Source organism: Lethenteron reissneri, chromosome 39 (assembly GCF_015708825.2).
Source record: "Lethenteron reissneri isolate LAM-NWPU_2019-01 chromosome 39, ASM1570882v1, whole genome shotgun sequence".
Lineage (NCBI taxonomy): Eukaryota > Metazoa > Chordata > Hyperoartia > Petromyzontiformes > Petromyzontidae > Lethenteron > Lethenteron reissneri.
The window spans coordinates 12351109-12370631 of NC_083817.1; the positions used below are offsets into that span (position 1 = coordinate 12351109).

At 56.5% G+C, this 19523-nt stretch overlaps 1 protein-coding gene across 1 annotated transcript in view; it reads right to left on the minus strand.

Moving 5' to 3' along the window:
- Nucleotides 1–494: 494 nt before the first annotated feature.
- Nucleotides 495–19523, minus strand: part of MPL (MPL proto-oncogene, thrombopoietin receptor) — a 43498-nt gene continuing 24469 nt past the window's right edge. Inside the window, exons 2-10 of the mRNA XM_061567470.1 lie at nucleotides 18120–18292; nucleotides 17403–17565; nucleotides 13009–13123; nucleotides 12080–12273; nucleotides 10990–11138; nucleotides 10146–10311; nucleotides 6243–6336; nucleotides 5886–5949; nucleotides 495–4032 (exon numbers count right to left, since the gene is read on the minus strand). Coding sequence (XP_061423454.1) covers nucleotides 3181–4032; nucleotides 5886–5949; nucleotides 6243–6336; nucleotides 10146–10311; nucleotides 10990–11138; nucleotides 12080–12273; nucleotides 13009–13123; nucleotides 17403–17565; nucleotides 18120–18292 — 1970 coding nt within the window. The 3' untranslated portion in view covers nucleotides 495–3180. The remainder of the gene's footprint in view (nucleotides 4033–5885; nucleotides 5950–6242; nucleotides 6337–10145; nucleotides 10312–10989; nucleotides 11139–12079; nucleotides 12274–13008; nucleotides 13124–17402; nucleotides 17566–18119; nucleotides 18293–19523) is intronic.

Below are 19523 nucleotides of genomic sequence, written 5' to 3' on the forward strand. Positions count from 1 at the left end.
CACAGTGTACACACACCGTACACATACAGTGTACACACAGCACACACATTGTACACAAAGTGCACACACAGTGCACACAGAGTACACACACAGTATACACGGAGTACACACAGCACACACACAGTGTATACAAAGTACACACACAGTGCACACACAGAGTACACACACAGTATACACAGAATACACACAGCACACACAGTGTACACAAAGTACACACACAGAGACAATACACAGTATACACAGAGTACACACAACACACACAGTGCACACAAAATACACACACAGAGTACACACACAGTATACACACAGCACACACAGTGTACACAAAATACACACAGTGTACACAGAGTACACACACAGTACACATACAGTGTACACACAGCACACAGTGTACACAAAGTGCACACAAAGTGCACACACAGAGTACACACACAGTATACACGGAGTACACACAGCACACACACAGTGTACACACAGAGTACACACACAGTATACACAGAGTACACACAGTACATGTGCAGTACACACAGTATTTACAGTACACGCACAGTACACACACAGTACACACAGTGTGCACGCAACACACATAGTACATATGTAGAGGCGTGTATGGGCTATATCAGAGGTCGCAACCGGGTACCCGATACTCGTACCCTACCCGATACCCGGCTACCCGTACCCGGCCGGGTACGGGTACCCGTTTGCGACCCTGGTGCGGCCGGGTACGGGTAAGGAATCAAAACCCGTTTGCGACCTCTGGGCTATATGTAGCGATGTGAACGGACTGGGTACACCTACCTGTAGGGGCTGACACAGTCCAGCAGGAGCAGTCGCAATATCCCTCGCCCAGGAGCAGGAGGGGGCTGTGTCGTGTTCTGTGATCTCCCGGGGCCCCTCCAACGGGTGGGGGCTGCGGGGTGTCCTACGATCCCTCGGGACCCCGCCCCTCGGTTTGGAGGTGTATAAAGGGCGGACCTCTCTACAGGCTCGGGGCCAGTTGAAGACAGAAGACGGAGCAAGCTAGGTAAGACCCTGGGAACCCCTGGCCCGACGTCCTTATCAGGGCCGGGTCCGAGCGAGCTAGGTCGGGTCAGATAGCCTCCCCTAGGAAATACATAGTCGGAGGAAGCTGAGAGCGTAGCCGGTGTCAGGCACGCTAGCCGTAGGCTGTGTTCCTAGGCTGTATAGCTGGCTGTTACTGTTGTGTGTTATAAATAAACAAGTGTTGCCTCCAAGATCCGTCTCCAGAATCTGCGACACTACACAGAGTACACACACAGTACGCACATACGACCGTCTTTTTTCAGAAGACGGTCGCTGTTGTTGCGATCGAAACGTCATGATCTATTATGTTTTCTACCTACGTGACTGCCGAAAGAACCAAAGAATATGGATTACTGCAGTCACGAAAGCTTCAAATCAAGTACGCACATAGTACACACACTGTACACACGCAGTAATACAGACAGTACACACGCAGTACACAGTACACACGCAGTACACAGTACACACGCAGTACATACACAGTACACACAGTACACAGTGTTGTCCCATGCCCGACCGCATAGCCGCCAAATGAGAGTGAATTCAACCCACGTAGAGCTCATATTTGATAGAAACAACAGGTTAGCCGCGTATTTGTGAAACTGTAGAAAGGGAACCCGTGCAAAGCGAGGGATACCCGTAACGAACCAAAGACGAGCGGGGGAAGTCCGCAGCCAGGCGATGAGAGAGCGCCAAATTACACCCCAAGTTCTGCAGCCCTCTATATATGACGGTGTTATGGGGCAACTCACGTGTGTTTACGTGTGGGAGAAAAGCAGAGCACCTGGATAAAACACACCCGAGTGAGGGGACAAGACTCTATCCCACACAGACGAATGTCGGGAGTCCGAATGTAGCTGTAGCTCCTCCTGGCGTGCTAGGGTGCGGCCACCTCTTCAAACGCCCGTACGAAGGGAGGTTCACAGCATTGGGGTGCGGCGATCCACAAACCCTTGCTGCTGCTGCTGCCTCCACGGTTGCTGGGTTACAGGCAGTCATGTGCAGCAGCAGCAGCGTAGCGACCGCCAAAAATTTACACAGATGTGTTACGCAGTCCGCATAGGCTGGAGGCACGCGATTCGCTCGTCTGCTTATTTATTTTCGTTTCGTTCTTGATACGACGGCGCCGGTTGTGGTTTTTCTCGGCTTAACGAGTACTCGCGCCTTGACTGACACAAAACGTCACGAGATGCGGAGAGGCGAGCGTCACGTTGACGGGGGCCACTGCAGCGAGAGCACGGGCGGTCGCCAGGGGCGACGGTGCCGGGCGGTCGCCAGGGGCGACGGTGCCGGGCGGTCGCCAGGGGCGACGGTGCCGGTGCCGGGCGGTCGCCAGGGGCGACGGTGCCGGTGCCGGGCGGTCGCCAGGGGCGATGGTGCCGGGCCAGGTGCTCCCCTTGGTTTCCGTTCAGAAGCAGGAGCAATGACTACTTGTGCTCAAAATTCCCATTTTACGTTAACTTATATTGAGTGACTTACCAAGTTACAGCCACTTACCAACATCTTGTGCTGTGATTTGTTTGATTTATTTTGGGCCCTCCTGGTATAAAAGCCTCAACCCATGGCAAGTGACCCACCCCTACTTAACATCTGTGTAAAATAGCTTTATAGCTCATTTTATTCCTCCAGAAGAAATAAAAATTCTGATTATGAAATGGCCCACGGCAGTTGAACACGCCACACCACTGTTCCCCCTGTACTGCGAGTAGCGTCCTTATTAGAACTGTAATGCGATGGAATAAATCCCATAGCTTACTTTGACTCATATAGCTCATTCACTGCGTCACCAATGCATTAACGTGAAAGAACGTGTTTGCGAAACGGTGCGTCCTTCTTGCGTTTGCAATGCGTTTGTTGTTTTGCGTTTGATTGCCGCAACGCAGCGCCGGTGTTTCCCGCACACCCAATATTTCTCTTGCACGGTATCCGTGCCGTGAGCCAGTCCCTTCCCTTGAGAACTGCCGCCGCCTGCTGTTATCCCCGATTTCGATTTCCCCGCTAAATTACAGCCACTGGATTCGGATAAAGCTCTAGGTTTGAGTTGGAAACTGGTAAAGTGGCAGATGACCACGGCAGCTAACAGGCGACCGCGGCAGATGGAATGCGGCCGGCGACGGGCGAGCGCGGCGTCGGTCGCTACATGGAGCTCTCGAGCGACTGGTTCACGTAGGGCAGCAGCTTCGCGTCCCGGCGGCACGGCGCAGTCCGCGACGGTGCGCCGGGACGCCTGGCGCAGTTCACGTACGAGTGACGCCCCGGCGACGTCGCCAGCAGCGGGGTGCTGGCACTGCTCGGCTGCCGAGAGCCCTCGCAGCTCCGCAAAGTGGAGCGCGGGCTGGACGTGGACGCGGCCTCGAGCGTGGCGACGGCAACGCCGCCACCACCGCCGGCATCGGCGCCGTCCGGAGGCCTCGGCGACTCGAGCGGCGGCACGTAGGCGAGGTTCGAGAAATTCCCGTTGGAGAAAGGTGACCCCGGCCAGAGAGACGGCGCGTGGCCGTGCCAAACGTACTCGTGGCACGGCGTCCTCGAGGTTTCGTCTGCGCGGTCTCCTCCCGGCGGCGGCGGCAATGCCGCGTTGTCCCCGGTGCCCGGGGACGCCCGACGGTCTGAGAGGTCGTCCTCAAGCCTCGCTGCATTCGGCAAGAGGCGGGCCACGCTCGCGTCCTTGTTGTTATTGTTGTTGTTGCGTAGAGGCGGCGGGGATCCGATGCCGGCGCCCCGGTCCGTGACGGATTTTGGCACGAGGCTCGGAGCGGACTCGATCAGAAGCGGGAGCTCGATTTCCTTGCCGAGGTCGTCAAAAATCTTTCCTTCGAAAACGTCGATCATTGCCGTCTCCCCTGCGATCTTCATCGTTCCCAACTCCTTCCTCCCCGCCGTGGGCGATGTCTCTGTCAGCTCCGAGAGGACCTCGACGACACAGACCTGCGCGTTCGAGTCGGCTGTGACTGTGCAGCCGACTTCGTACGACTCGCCCAACCACCTCTGTTGCATAAAGAAGACAAAGATCCCCCGTATAGATTTAACAGAACTGTTGGGGCAGGTGCTGTTAACGAGCACATATGAAGGCCGGCACAGCACACGAGGGGGTGTGGGTGGCCAACTCCACGCTCGGCCGCCTTTGTCTCCCTCGTGGCGATGTTTACACACTGCACCAGGCACTCATTTGAGCCTGAGTCGACCTAGGGGATGCCCGGGACAGGTTCAGATAATCGTCACTGGTGTTGGCTGTGAGCGGGAATCGAACCCGGGTCGCCAGGTTCGAAGCGCTAACCGTTACACTACCGCTCCCCACACGTGCACACACACACACGTACACACACACACGTACACACACACGTACACACACACGTACACACACACACGTACACACACATGCACACGAACACGCGCACATGCACAACCACCACCAAGTGACGGTGACGTCACCACGGCGTTTGTGCCAGGCTATGTGCACTCTAAGACCGCGTAGGTCACGGGACAGACCCAGGTGTCATGGGTTGACTGACTAAGATGAGTGGCCGATGCGCCACCTGTGCCCCCTACTGTGCCAACTTGTGCATACACACACACGCGCGCACACGACACAGATCGCCCGTTCATAACAGGTTTTTTTTAGTTAGATCGTGTAAAATAGAAATATGTGGTTAAACCCACCACCAATTCGTAAGGTCTGTCACGTAATCAAACAAAAAGGTTTGTCACGTAAACAAAAACTGGCAATTTGTTACTAGTTCACCACATTGATATTTATGCGATCTAACTCAAAACCCCATATTATGAATACTGGTATCTAAAGCCTTTGTGTTAAATCCCCCGTTCAGCATTGCTGCCGTGACCTGCAGTGCTGGTGGTGGTTGAGCACGCTGTGATGGAGACGAAACAGTCGGTGTCTGCTCGAGCGACTCTCACACATGGGCGGATGATCAATGTGTGAAGTACACGTCACACAGCAACCGCTGTCGTAGCAGTAGCGCTAGTCGAGTGATAAGGAGACGAGCGACCACCGCTGAGCAAGTGACTGGAATTGAATCGGTCACTGCCGGATCAGCAATCACCCAGAACGCTGCTTCACTCTGAGTTGTATCCCCGCACCTGCGATTGGCACGGTTGGCTACGTTCGGTGCGAAAGAAGTTCAACGTATGAGGTGCAGGAGTCCGTGAGAAGGACCTGCGTGCGCCACCCGGGCGAGGGCAGCAGCAGGGTGCTCCCTGTGCTCATTTACACGCCGCTGGGACGAGCGCCTCCAACTCACTGCCTGGAGCTCGTTTCCATCGGTGACTTTTATCGCTGACACCGTCGAGAAAGCGACCGAAGAGTTGAATAAGGAAGCGCACCGAGTGGGGCTCCAGATGGACAGACACAAAAGTGAGGCTTTTAGATTTACAGATCCACCATCCCTGCCCATTCACCACACTCCATCCACCATCCACCACACCCCATCCACCATACACTACGCCCCATCCACCACACCCCATCCACCATCCACCACACCCTATCCACCATACACCACGCCCCATTCACCATGCCCTGTGTCCACCACGCCCCGTGTCCCACCACACCCCGTCCACCACGCCCCATCCACCACACCCCATCCACCATCCACCACACCCTGGGCCACCACACCCCATCCACCATCCACCACACCCTGTGTCCACCACGCCCCGTGTCCACCACACCCCATCCACCATCCACCACACCCTGTGTCCACCACGCCCCGTGTCCACCACGCCCCGTCCACTGCTTTATGCCTGTGGAGCCGGCACTGGCCATCTGGTGCCCAGAAAATGTGGGGGAGAAGTGAGGGGGCAGTGGGGGCTGGTTGCGGTGTGGCTACCTGGAAGAGGCCGGCAAAGTGAGTCTCCAGGCTGGGGATGGGAGGCCACACGTGCTCCTTGATTCTGCACCACACAAGAAGACAAAGGATCATCCCTGTCGCCTGTTACAGACTCCTGGGGCGAGTGGCGTTAAAGCGAGCGGGGCCGGTGAAGGCCGTCACGGCACGCGAGGTGGTAGGTTGGTAAACACCTTTGTCTGCCCGATGTTCACTACACACCGCGCCAGATACTCATTGAAGGCTAAACGCACACACAAACACACGCACGCACACAGGCACACGGACACACCAGTGCAGTGCGCACACTTGGCTGGGCCCGTACGAGGCGCAACGTAACGGTGGATTGAGCATGCGGACCTGCCGGCGTGAGCGAGCGACGCGCCCAGAGCCATGAGCAGCAGCAGCAGCAGCGCCACCACCGCCAGCGCGCGGATGATCCAGGCGGCACCATCTGCACCGAAGAGAAACATCCTCCGTGTAGCCCACACACGGACTGCTGGGCCAAGTGCTGTTCGTTGAGCAGCAGCGCCTGCGACGGCCGCGCCCCTATGAAGAGGTGGTGTGGCCAGCACCATGCCATGGCCGTCTTTCTCTCCCCAATGTTGATGTTTTAACGCAGCGCACCAGATACTCATTTAAGGCCGAGTCGACCTAGAGGTGGCCCAGACCCGATTCAGATGCAGGTGCGTGCATTTCATTCTGTCCCAGGCTTGGCCTCACAGCCGACGCCGCCACTCGTTATTGTTCGCAAGCCGTGCGCACACTCCTCGCGTCAACGCCTTTGCTTGTTATCATGAGGGGTAACTGGCTGTGTTGTTATCGTGAGGGGTAACTGTGGCTGTGTGTTGTTATCGTGAGGGGTAACTGTGGGTGTGTGTTATCGTGAGGGTTAACTGTGGGTGTGTTTTGTTATCGTGAGGGTTAACTGTGGGTGTGTGTTATCGTGAGGGGTAACTGTGGCCGTGTGTTGTTATCGTGAGGGGTAACTGTGGCTGTGTGTTGTTATCGTGAGGGGTAACTGTGGCTGTGTGTTGTTATCGTGAGGGGTAACTGTGGCTGTGTGTTGTTATCGTGAGGGGTAACTGTGGCTGTGTGTTGTTATCGTGAGGGGTAACTGTGGCTGTGTGTTGTTATCGTGAGGGGTAACTGTGGCTGTGTGTTGTTATCGTGAGGGGTAACTGTGGCTGTGTGTTGTTATCGTGAGGGGTAACTGTGGCTGTGTGTTATCGTGAGGGGTAACTGTGGCTGTGTGTTGTTATCGTGAGGGGTAACTGTGGCTGTGTGTTGTTATCGTGAGGGGTAACTGTGGCTGTGTACCCTCATCTCGAGTTCTTTGTCCTGCCATGGGGTAGTGACTGCTGCCCGATGTTATAGTGCAAACGTGATTCAGATTTGCATTTTTTTGTATTTATCCATGCCCTGTAATGTACAGGGTGCTTCAAAAATGTTTACACTTATATGGGATTATTCTTCTTTGGTTCTTTCGGTAAAGTCACGTATAAAGATAAAATAATAAATTAAATAATAGCATACGACGTTTCGATTGCAACACAAGCAATCATCAGGTATAATGAAATAGCGACACAAAACCACAGACAGACATATAAGCAGACAGATATCACCAAGATACACAGAGCAACACAGGTATCTTGGTGATATCTGTCTGCTTATATGTCTGTCTGTGGTTTTCTGGTTAGATTTTGTGTCGCTATTTCATTATACCTGATGATGATTGCTTGTGTTGCAATCGAAACGTCGTATGCTATTATTTAATTTACCGAAAGAACCAAAGAATAATTCCTGCAGTCACTAAAGCTCCAAAATTAAGATTATATGGGACTAACGTTTTTAATGGAAAAAGAACGGATAATACTACACTGTCACATCATAAATGTATGTTAATAGCGTCAAAAAGTCAAGAGTCTCCACTTGTTCGCCATCATTGTTATCGCTTGTCTGGAATCTTCTCCAGGTGGTCTCCAGAGCCCGGAGGCACATTTCTCGTACTATTGTTGCCAATTCTCAGAAGTGTTAAGAGCATTTTTGAAGCAACCTGCACTTGGAGGAATGCCTCGCTTCACGCGGCACTTTGCAGGTATCTCGACTGGCGCGTTGAACGAGGGCTCGCTGTTCTGTACGATCCACCCGACTGCCCTCGCCCTCCCCGTTGTTAGTCACGTGTCTGGACGCCACGGGTGGCAAGCTGTTAACTACCTCGCCTAATCTACCGGACGTTGTGGGTTCGATCCCGACCCTGACGCCTGCTGTATATTCGGAGTGTGCGTGTCTCTCTCCCCGTGGTCGCGTGTATTTTTCTCCGGGTCCTCTGGTTTTTCCCTCCACGTTTAGAATCATGTTTTTAGATTATTTGGCTGCTATAAATGTCCACGTGATGATAAGCCACTTTGTTGAGCTATCATTTGTGGCCAGGTCGCTTCTGAAAACGTTCGACATAGCTCAGTGGGCCTTACCTGGTAAAAAAAGTTTCGTTTAGTTATGAGTCCATAATTATGAAAATATCTTAGTTGTGTTGAAACTCGTTACTCTAGGAGGTTTTGGATCAGAAAAAATTTTATCGGGAACGCATCTTAGTTCATAAAATTTGTGACATTATGTAAAGACGCGTTTCAATATACGATTTTTTACTTTTGCGTTCAGGTGTTTCGATATCGCAGCCGAAACGCATACAGAGGCATGCCCGCATTCGTCACCGATGTTGGCCGTGAGTGGGAATCCAACGTGGGTCGTCGGGTTCGAGGTGCAGTGCTAACTGCCGTGCCACCGATCCCAGCGCACGCACGCAGACAACGTGACCGCCAAGTTCCGCCGTGTGACCGCCACGTTCCGCCGTGTGACCGCGCAGACCGAACGTGGGCAAGTCGGCGGCGCGCCACGTTGTTACAACGGAGATGGAGAAATAGCGGCCCCCTGGGGACGGAGGAAACGCCACCGCCGCTTCTTGCGCAAGGGCGACCTGGGTTACAATGTCAGGTGTTGTTAGCGAGCGCCTATTAAGGCCCGCGCTGCCGCTCCCTCCGAGGGGGTGGTGTAGCTGGTGTGGACTCACCGATGATGAATCGCACTATAATTGTGCACTCTGCAAATAGCTACAGGGAGCCAGGTACGATGTTTTGTGTAAAATAATGATGATGATTGTTGTAAGAGAAGGCAATTGTGGTCATTGGGTCCTGAGGCGCCACGTCCACAGCAGAGTACGGGGGCATGCCTCCAATTTAGATTTGGGCTGACTTCGGATTTAGGAATTCAGCTGCGTTGGTGTGACGTGGAGGGTGGTGTGACGTGGAGGGTGGTGTGACGTGGAGGGTGGTGTGACGTGTGTGCGGTGTGACGTGACGTGTGTGCGGTGTGACGTGACGTGTGTGCGGTGTGACGTGACGTGTGTGCGGTGTGACGTGACGTGTGTGCGGTGTGACGTGACGTGGAGGGTGGTGTGACAGGGTGGTGGTGTGACCTGAAGAGGGTGGTGTAACGTGAGGGGTGTCTCTGATCTCCTATCCCGATCTCACAAGGATTCACCGCGGGAGGAGAGGCGTCAGGGTGGACCGGCTACACCAGCACGACGGAGGCGGCGTGCTGGTGTAGCCGAGTCCAAGTAAACACTCACGAGAGACGGGAGCTCTAACCCCTAGGGTTTGTGGTTTTACCCAATTTCCGGGTGATATTTTCAAACCTGGCAATTTTTCGTATTGCAACACCGGCATGCGCCACGGTGGCTAAGAGACATTAACTACCTCGCCTGGTATGCAGGAGGTCGTGGGTTCGATCCCGACCCTGACGCCTGCTGTATATTTGGAGTTTGCGTGTCTCCCGATGGTCGCGTGGATTTTTCTCCAGGTCCTCCACATGTAAAATCAGCGTCACGCATTTAGAGCATTTGGCTGCTTTACATTTCTACATAATAAGCCACTTTGTTGAACTTTCATTTGTGATAGCCAGGTCGCTACTGAAAAAGAGCTCTAGAACTCAGTAGGGCTGACTTGGTAAATAGAAAAAAACGATTGTGATTATTTTGGTTCGGTGTTCTGCGAATATCGAGCAAGCTTGTGTGAGTCCCGTGCGGTGCAAGAGGTAGAGTACGAGGTGTGCGTGTTGTAGACTAGTCCAGGCGTGTGTTCCAGACTTCTCGGCATGCGTGTTCTAGAGAGCACACGGTGCCAGCGTTAAGGAGTTGTGTGCCTGGTAAAATAAAAAAGTAGTTTTCGTCGTTTTTGAGTTTCAGTGCCGTGGGCCACATCTCACCCGTGGGGGCGCGTGGCTTGACGCTGACGGGGGAGCTCCAGGCCCCCCACTCTCCCGCGAGGCTCACGCCGTCGGGCCTGGCACGCACCTGCACCAGGTAGCCCGGCCCGGCCCGCAGGCTGTGCAGCCGGTGGTGGCCTCCCTCGGCATGGCCCACACTCACGAGCTGACGGGGGGCACCGGTGGTGGGGGTGAGGGGGGCACAAGGGGGGGGGGGGGCACGTAGGGAGACGCGCAGGGACCGCTGCAGCCAATCGGAGCCGGTTTGAGCCTCACAGTGTGCGGCAAGGCACGCGGCATCACCGTGCAGGGAAGGGGGTGAAGTTTATCGCGGGCACGGTAAGGCAGGCGAGGAGTCACGGCACCAGGAGAGGGTATCCCCCTCGTGTAGCAATAGGATTATGGTTAGGATCACCTCGAGGTAAGTTTAAGGATTAGGGTTAGGGATAGGTTAAGTTTAGGGAGTATTATTATGGTTAGCATTAGGTAAAGGTTAAGTGTAGGGAGTATAATTATGGTTAGCATTAGGTAAAGGTTAAGTTTAGGAAATCGGATGATGGTTAGGTATAAGGTTAGGCGGTGAGGATCAGGGACAGCTTGGGGTTGACATTAGCAATAGGATATGAATTGGGGTTAAGAATAAGGTTGGAGATTAGGGGTTATGATGTTAAGTATTAGGGCTAGAGATAAGTTTGTGTTTAGGGTTAGGATTATGGTCAGGGTTAAGAATAGAGTTGGGGTGAGTGGATAGGATTATGGTTAGGATTAGGGTGAGCGATACGTTTTCAACGAGGGATAATATTGTGGTTGGGGTGTGGGGCGATGAGGAACGGCGGTGGCGGACCTTCCACACGGAGGAGTTGTCGGCGATGTAGCGCAGCTCGTAGTGAAGGTGTTCGCTCAGCTCCTGGCTGGGCGGCCCCCACGCCACCGTCACGTCGCCCCCGGAGCCGTCGGGCTCGGCGCTCACGTTCACGGGGGGGCCCGGACGCACTGTCCATACATGGCCATTAGTATCACCGTCATCATCATCATCGTCGTCACGATCATCATCATCGTCACGGTCATCATCGTCGTCACGGTCAATCATCGTCGTCACGGCCATCATTGTCATCAAAGGTTTATGTTATCTTAACATGCGTGAAATGCTTTGAACCTAGTGGTATGAGAGGCACTCGAAAATAAACATTAATATTACTCTGATTAAAACTGCATGAAAACTCCACAAGGACGGGCTAAAGAAAATCAGTCGCCATTCTGACTGCCTGGAAATTCACGAATCCTCCCTCAATGTTCAAGTCGTGCCAAAACAGCCTCAACGCGTCCGGGAGTCTGGTGACCAGGACCGGAAGGGCAATGACCATCGTCATCATCCAGACCGTCAAGAGAAGCGAGCGGGGCTTGATGCGTCATGGCCAGAAGGGACGATGGCAAAGAAAAACGACGGAGCGGCAGCCGAAGAACGGCGTGCTGTAAGCGAGCGCCTATTAAGGCCGGAACTGCACACGAGGGGGTGGGTGGCCATCACCACGCTCGACCGCCTTTGTCTCACCAGTGGAGATGTTTTTACGCACCACACCAGGAACTCATTTGAGGCTGAGTCGACCTAGGGGAGGCCCAGGACCGGCTCAGATAATCGTCACTGGTGTTGGCCGTGAGCAGGAATCGAACCCGGGTCGCCGGGTTCATAGCGCAGAACACTAACCACTACACTACCGCTCCCCACACACGTACACACACACAAGTACACACACACGTACATACACACACACGTACACACACACGTACATACACACGTACACACACACGTACATACACACATACGTAGACACACACGTACACACACACACGTACACACACACGTACACACACGTACACACGTACACACACGTGCACACACATGTACACACACGTACACACACACACGTACACACCCTGCTGACGCACGAGGAAGGGCCCTAGCTGCACTTCGTGCCGCCCGTTTTCGTTGGAGGCGTTCACGGTCACCAGCACGGCGCTGTCTTCGTGCACGGGGAAGCTGCAGCGCCAAGTCGGGCCTCGCTCCGCTTCCTCGTCCCGCTCCTCCTCCCACTGCCACTCAGCAGCACAGGGCTGAGCTCGCCCCCCGCTGCCGGCGCACGTACACACGCACGTATATACACGTGTATGAACACGCACGCAGAGACACGCATGAACACGCACGCACACACACGAACACGCACATACGAACAAGCGCACGCACACGCACAACGGCGATGTTGTCGTGACAGCACCCAGCGGTAACGCCGTTCCACCGCTCGCGCGGATGTCCGCGGTTTGAATCCGGCAGGCCGCCCTGGTTATTACTGCTGGTGGTGCTTTCACAGTGGACGTTAAAGATCCTGTGACGTCATTCAAAACGAGGAATAGGCCATCGTGTAGCGGGGTCACGGTCCAGATTTTCCAACTAATAAAAAAATGACAGCGCAAACTACTCAATCGGGATTATATGCAGCAGCAATAATCGCCCCCTACTGGCAGACTGATGACCGTTTGCAGGCCAGGCACTGAGTTACCTTGTGCCGCACAGGGACAGCTGCCACTGGGGGTGCCCTGTTTAACTGTTTGAGATGAGATGCGAGGGTGCCAGTGAAGCCGTGAGACTCCACGGCGTGAAGAGGAGTGCGGCACTACCAACACACAAATCGTCGTCATCATCGTCATTGTCGTCATCGTCGTCATTGCCATCGTCGTCATCGTCGTCATCCTCGTGATCGTCGTCATCGTCGTCATTGTTGTCGTCATTGTTATCATCGTCGGCGTCGTCATCACGAGAGGTCAAAACATATCGGCATCGCCGCAACACGACACGCAGCGCCATTACCCGAGTCGATAGGAAGCCGTGAAGGAGGTGTCGCTCAGGTTGGCGGCTCGAGGGCTCTGCCACTCACACACGACGGACAGCAGGTCGGCCGTGAAGCAGCGGACGTCCAGCTTCCCTGGAAACGACGACAACGAGGATGGGATGCTCGCGTGCGAACTCGACGGGGCTGTGGTCGCCACCAAGCCAGGGTATTGCCGTCGTGCGTGTCGGGTGGCAGCAGTCGATTTGTGCCGACACCCGGCACCGTTGTTGCATTGAATTTCATCGCAGTGACTGCCGAGCAGTTTGGATGACAGACCTCGTGCCGACTGAGAAATGTGTCCGGGTTTGCTCTGTGGGAAGGGGAACAACCTGAAAGGGAGCTCAGACGCGGAGTCGGCACCGCTGACATCCTGGCTTTGAATTTGGATTTCAGTCATTAAAACCGGGGTTTCAAGCGTAGCGAGTCGATGGTCTCAGCACGATCACCAATCAATTACATCGAGACTCGTAGACTCACACAGAGACCCATAGACTCACAGAAACCCCATAGACTCATATAGCGACCCATAGACTCACACAGATACCCATAGATACACAGACTGAGTTGTGATTAAACCAGATTCGGACACTGTTCACGTGGAAACTTTCTTTTGTTATCAGCTGTGCCAAATGGAGAAGTGACGACAACACATTTTACTTGCGCAGTGATCTGATCCAAAAATCTACAGTATTGTGAATCAAAGCAGACATAGTTTACATGTGACATTTACTACGAAAAGAAAAATGTACACGCACTTAGTCCTTAGATCAACGATTTATGTTTGAGACCTATCATCCTACTTTGGTGATCTCGTCAAGCAGATAATTCATCAGGCAAACTCCGGTCATCCTCGCAGTGGCTTTTGGCTAACCACCGAACAAAGACGGTCACCGCATCGCGCGCTTTCCTATAAGCTGCTGCGGCTGTATGGAATGCTCTTCCTTCCGATATTTAGGACGCCACGGGAGCTATGCACTTTTAAATTTAAATTGATCTCGGATTTCCAGACGCGCACACACGCGGATCTCCAGACGCGCACATACACACGGATATCGAGACGCACACACACACTCGGATCTCCAGACGCACACACACACTCGGATCTCCAGACACACACACTCGGATCTCCAGACACACACACACACGCGGATCTCCAGACGCGCACACACACGCGGATCTCCAGACACACACACACACGCGGATCTCCAGACACACACACACACGCGGATCTCCAGACGCACACACACACGTGGATCTCCAGACACACACACACACGCGGATCTCCAGACACTCACACACACACGCGGATCTCCAGACACACACACACACGCGGATCTCCAGACGCACACACACGCGGATCTCCAGACGCACACACACACACGGATATCGAGACGCACACACACACTCGGATCTCCAGACACACACACACGCGGATCTCCAGATGCACACACATACGCGGATCTCCAGATGCACACACACACGCGGATCTACAGACAGACACACACACGTGAATCTCCAAACGCGCACACACACGCGAATTTCCAGACGCACACACACACGCGGAATCGAGACGCGCACACACACACACGGATATCTAGACGCACATACACACGCGAATCTCCAGACACACACACGCGGATCTCCAGATGCACACACATACGCGGATCTCCAGATGCACACACACACGCGGATCTACATACAGACACACACACGTGAATCTCCAAACGCGCACACACACGCGAATTTCCAGACGCACACACACACGCGGAATCGAGACGCGCACACACACACGCGGATCTCCAGACGCACACACACACTCGGATCTCCAGACGCACACACACACTCGGATCTCCAGACACACACACACGTGGATCTCCAGACGCACACACACACTCGGATCTCCAGACAAACACACACGTGGATCTCCAGACGCGCACACACACGCGGATCTACAGACACACACACACGCGGATCTTGAGACGCGCACACACACTCGGATCTCCAGACGCACACACACACACGGATATCGAGACGCACACAGACACTCGGATCTCCAGACACAAACACACACGCGGATCTCCAGACACACACACACACACGCGAATCTCCAGACGCACACACACACGCGGATCTCCACACACACACACGAATCTCCAGACACACACACACGCGAATCTCCAGACGCGCACACACACGCGGATTTCCAGACGCACACACACACTCGGATCTCCAGACACACACACACACGCGGATCTCCAGACACACACACACACGCGGATCTCCAGACACTCACACACACGCGCGGATCTCCAGACACACACACACACGCGGATCTCCAGACGCACACACACGCGGATCTCCAGACGCACACACACACACGGATATCGAGACGCACACACACACTCGGATCTCCAGACACACACACACGCGGATCTCCAGATGCACACACATACGCGGATCTCCAGATGCACACACACACGCGGATCTACAGACAGACACACACACGTGAATCTCCAAACGCGCACACACACGCGAATTTCCAGACGCACACACACACGCGGAATCGAGACGCGCACACACACACACGGATATCTAGACGCACACACACACGCGAATCTCCAGACACACACACGCGGATCTCCAGATGCATACACATACGCGGATCTCCAGATGCACACACACACGCGGATCTACATACAGACACAGACACACACACGTGAATCTCCAAACGCGCACACACACGCGAATTTCCAGACGCACACACACACGCGGAATCGAGACGCGCACACACACACGCGGATCTCCAGACGCACACACACACTCGGATCTCCAGACGCACACACACACTCGGATCTCCAGACACACACACACGTGGATCTCCAGACGCACACACACACTCGGATCTCCAGACACACACACACGTGGATCTCCAGACGCGCACACACACGCGGATCTACAGACACACACACACACGCGGATCTTGAGACGCGCACACACACTCGGATCTCCAGACGCACACACACACACGGATATCGAGACGCACACAGACACTCGGATCTCCAGACACACACACACACGCGGATCTCCAGACACACACACACGCGAATCTCCAGACGCGCACACACACGCGGATTTCCAGACGCACACACACACTCGGATCTCCAGACACACACACACACGCGAATCTCCAGACGCACACACACACTCGGATCTCGAGACACACACACACACGCGGATCTCCAGACACACACACACACACGCGAATCTCCAGACGCACACACACACGCGGATCTCCACACACACAAACGAATCTCCAGACACACACACACGCGAATCTCCAGACGCGCACACACACGCGGATTTCCAGACGCACACACACACTCGGATCTCCAGACACACACACACACGCGAATCTCCAGACGCACACACACACTCGGATCTCGAGACACACACACACACGCGGATCTCCAGACACACACACACACGCGAATCTCCAGACGCACACACACACGCGAATCTCCAGACACACACACACGCGAATCTCCAGACGCACACACACACTCGGATCTCCAGACACACACACACGCGAATCTCCAGACGCACACACACACGCGAATCTCCAGACACACACGCGAATCTCCAGACGCACACACACACACGGATCTCCAGACGCACACACACGCGGATCTCCAGACGCGCACACACACGCGGATCTCCAGACGCACACACACGCGGATCTCCAGACGCACACACACTCGGATCTCCAGACGCGCACACACGCTGATCTCCAGATGCACACACACACGCGGATCTCCAGACGCGCACACACACACGGATCTCCAGACGCACACACACGCGGATCTCCAGACGCGCACACACACGCGGATCTCCAGACGCACACACACACTCGGATCTCCAGACACACACACACTCGGATCTCAAGACGCGCACACACACACATGTGGATCTCGAGACGCGCACACACACTCGCGGATCTCCAGACGCACACACACACACTCGGATCTCGAGACGCACACACACACTCGGATCTCGAGACACACACACACACTCGGATCTCCAGACGCACACACACACTCGGATCTCGAGACGCACACACACACGCGGATCTCCAGACGCACACACACACACATGTGGATCTCGAGACGCGCACACACACGCGGATCTCCAGACGCACACACACACACTCGGATCTCCAGATGCACACACACTCGGATCTCGAGACGCGCACACACACACGCGGATCTCCAGACGCACACACACACTCGGATCTCCAGACGCGCACACACACGCGGATCTCGAGACGAACGAAAGCGGCATCAGAGGGGCGAGGCGGAGGCAGCGGCGAGCTCACCGGTGACGAACGGAGGGGCCGCCGTCACCGCCAGCGACCACTCGCTCCAGGGCCCTGCGTACTGACTCTGGTCCGAGGGCCGGGCCCTGACGCGGAACCTGTACACGGCGGCCTCCTCGTCGGGGAAGTGCAGCTCCGCCCAAGTGTCGTACGCGGTCTTCTCCTGCGGCCAACACGCACGCTCGGCTCCCTTCACGGAGCACTCGGCAACGGAGCCGAGGGATTTCCTGGCGCCGAGGGCACCGACGCCTCGTCAGGGCTCCCCCTCACAAAAGACCCAACGCACACGATCCCTGGGGTCGACGCTCACAGTTCACCCTGAAACCGTGGCAGTAGATGCGGATACCTGATGTTGCGTAACTGGACAATGTGAAACTCTCCAGCGGTGTGCGACTGTGGTCATCCAGAACAAACCATACAACATTTAACGACGCAATGCCCCGATCCACAAATGGGAAGGAGACATCACCGTGATACGGTACCGCTGCTCCTGACGCGGTTATCTGGATCTAACCATCTGAATGTGAAATTGAAGTCGTTGCTCTGCATCTACATCCGCCGTACAGAAGAAGGAGGAGGAGGAGACCGAGCAAGAATCTCGCTCCGGCTTGGAGCGCGAGCACGGATCGCTCGAAAGACGCGGCGGCCGTGTCGGGGGGCCGGGGCGGGGGGGGGGGGCAGGGAAGGGGGCGGCCGATCACAGCCGAGGGCTCTCACGTGCGGTGGGGCGGCGGGCTCAGGGGTCGCGCGGCCGCCCTTCGTCACCCGCTCATAGCATAGCTGGAAGAGGAGCGCAAAGTCGCTGCCCGGGGCAGGCGCCCACGATGCGCGCAGACGTCCCTGGCGGCCGTCGCTCCTCACCGCCAGCTCGCCCGGCGGGTCGACCAGAACTGGCAGGGCAGCAGCAGCGGCGGCAGCGGTCAGCACCGGACAGCGGCGCCATCTCCCCTCGCGTCTCCTCCCCGCGTCTCCCCCGCGTCTCCCCCGCGTCTCCCCCCCGGCGTCTCCCCCCTGCGTCTCCCCCCCGCGTCTCCCCCGCGTCTCCCCCCCGCGTCTCCCCCGCGTCTCCCCCCCGCGTCTCCCCCGCGTCTCCCCCCCGCGTCTCTCCCCCACGTCTCCCCCGCGTCTCCCCCCCACGTCTCCTCCGCGTCTCCCCCCCGCGTCTCCCCCGCGTCTCCCCCCCGCGTCTCCCCCGTGTCTCCCCCGCGTCTCCCCCCCGCGTCTCCCCCGTGTCTCCCCCCTGCGTCTCCCCCGCGTCTCCCCCCGCGTTTCCCCCCGCGTCTCCCCCCCGCGTCTCCCCCACGTCTCCCCCTGCGTCTCCCCCCCGCGTCTCCCCCGTGTCTTTCCCCCGCGTCTCCCCCGCGTCTCCCCCGCGTCTCCCCCCCGTCTCCCCCCCGCGTCTCCCCCGCGTCTCCCCCCCGCGTCTCCCCCGTGCCTCCCCCGCGTCTCCCCCCCGCGTCTCCCCCGTGTCTCCCCCCCGCGTTTCCCCCGCGTCTCCCCCGCGTCTCCCCCCGCATTTCCCCCCGCGTCTCCCCCGCGTTTCCCCCGCATCTCCCCCGCGTTTTCCCCCGCGTCTCCCCCCCACGTCTCCCCCTCGTCTCCCCCGTGTCTCCCCCCCGCGTCTCCCCCGCGTCTCCCCCCCGCGTCTCCCCCGTCTCCCCCCGTCTCCCCCACGTCTCCCCCCGCGTTTCTCCCCGCGTCTCCTCCCCGCGTCTCCCCCGCGTTTCCCCCCCACATCTCCCCTCCGTCTCCCCCTGCGTTTCCCCCCGCATCTCCCCATCTCCCCCCTGTGTCTCCCCCCGTCTCCCCCACGTCTCCCCCGCGTCTCTTCCCCGCGTCTCCCCCGCGTCTCCCCAGCGTCCCCCCCCGCGTCTCCCCCGCGTCTCCCCCGCGTCACCCCCACATCTCCCCCGCGTCTCCCCCCGCGTTTCCCCCCGCGTCTCCCCCCCGCATCTCCCCCGCGTCTCCCCCTGCATCTCCCCCCGCGTCTCCCCCGCGTCTTTCCCCCACATCTCCCCCGCGTCTCCCCCGCGTCTCCCCCCGCGTCTCCCCCGCGTCTCCCCCGCGTCACCCACGCGTCTCCCCCGCGTCTCCCCCCGTTTCCCCCCGCGTCTCCCCCCG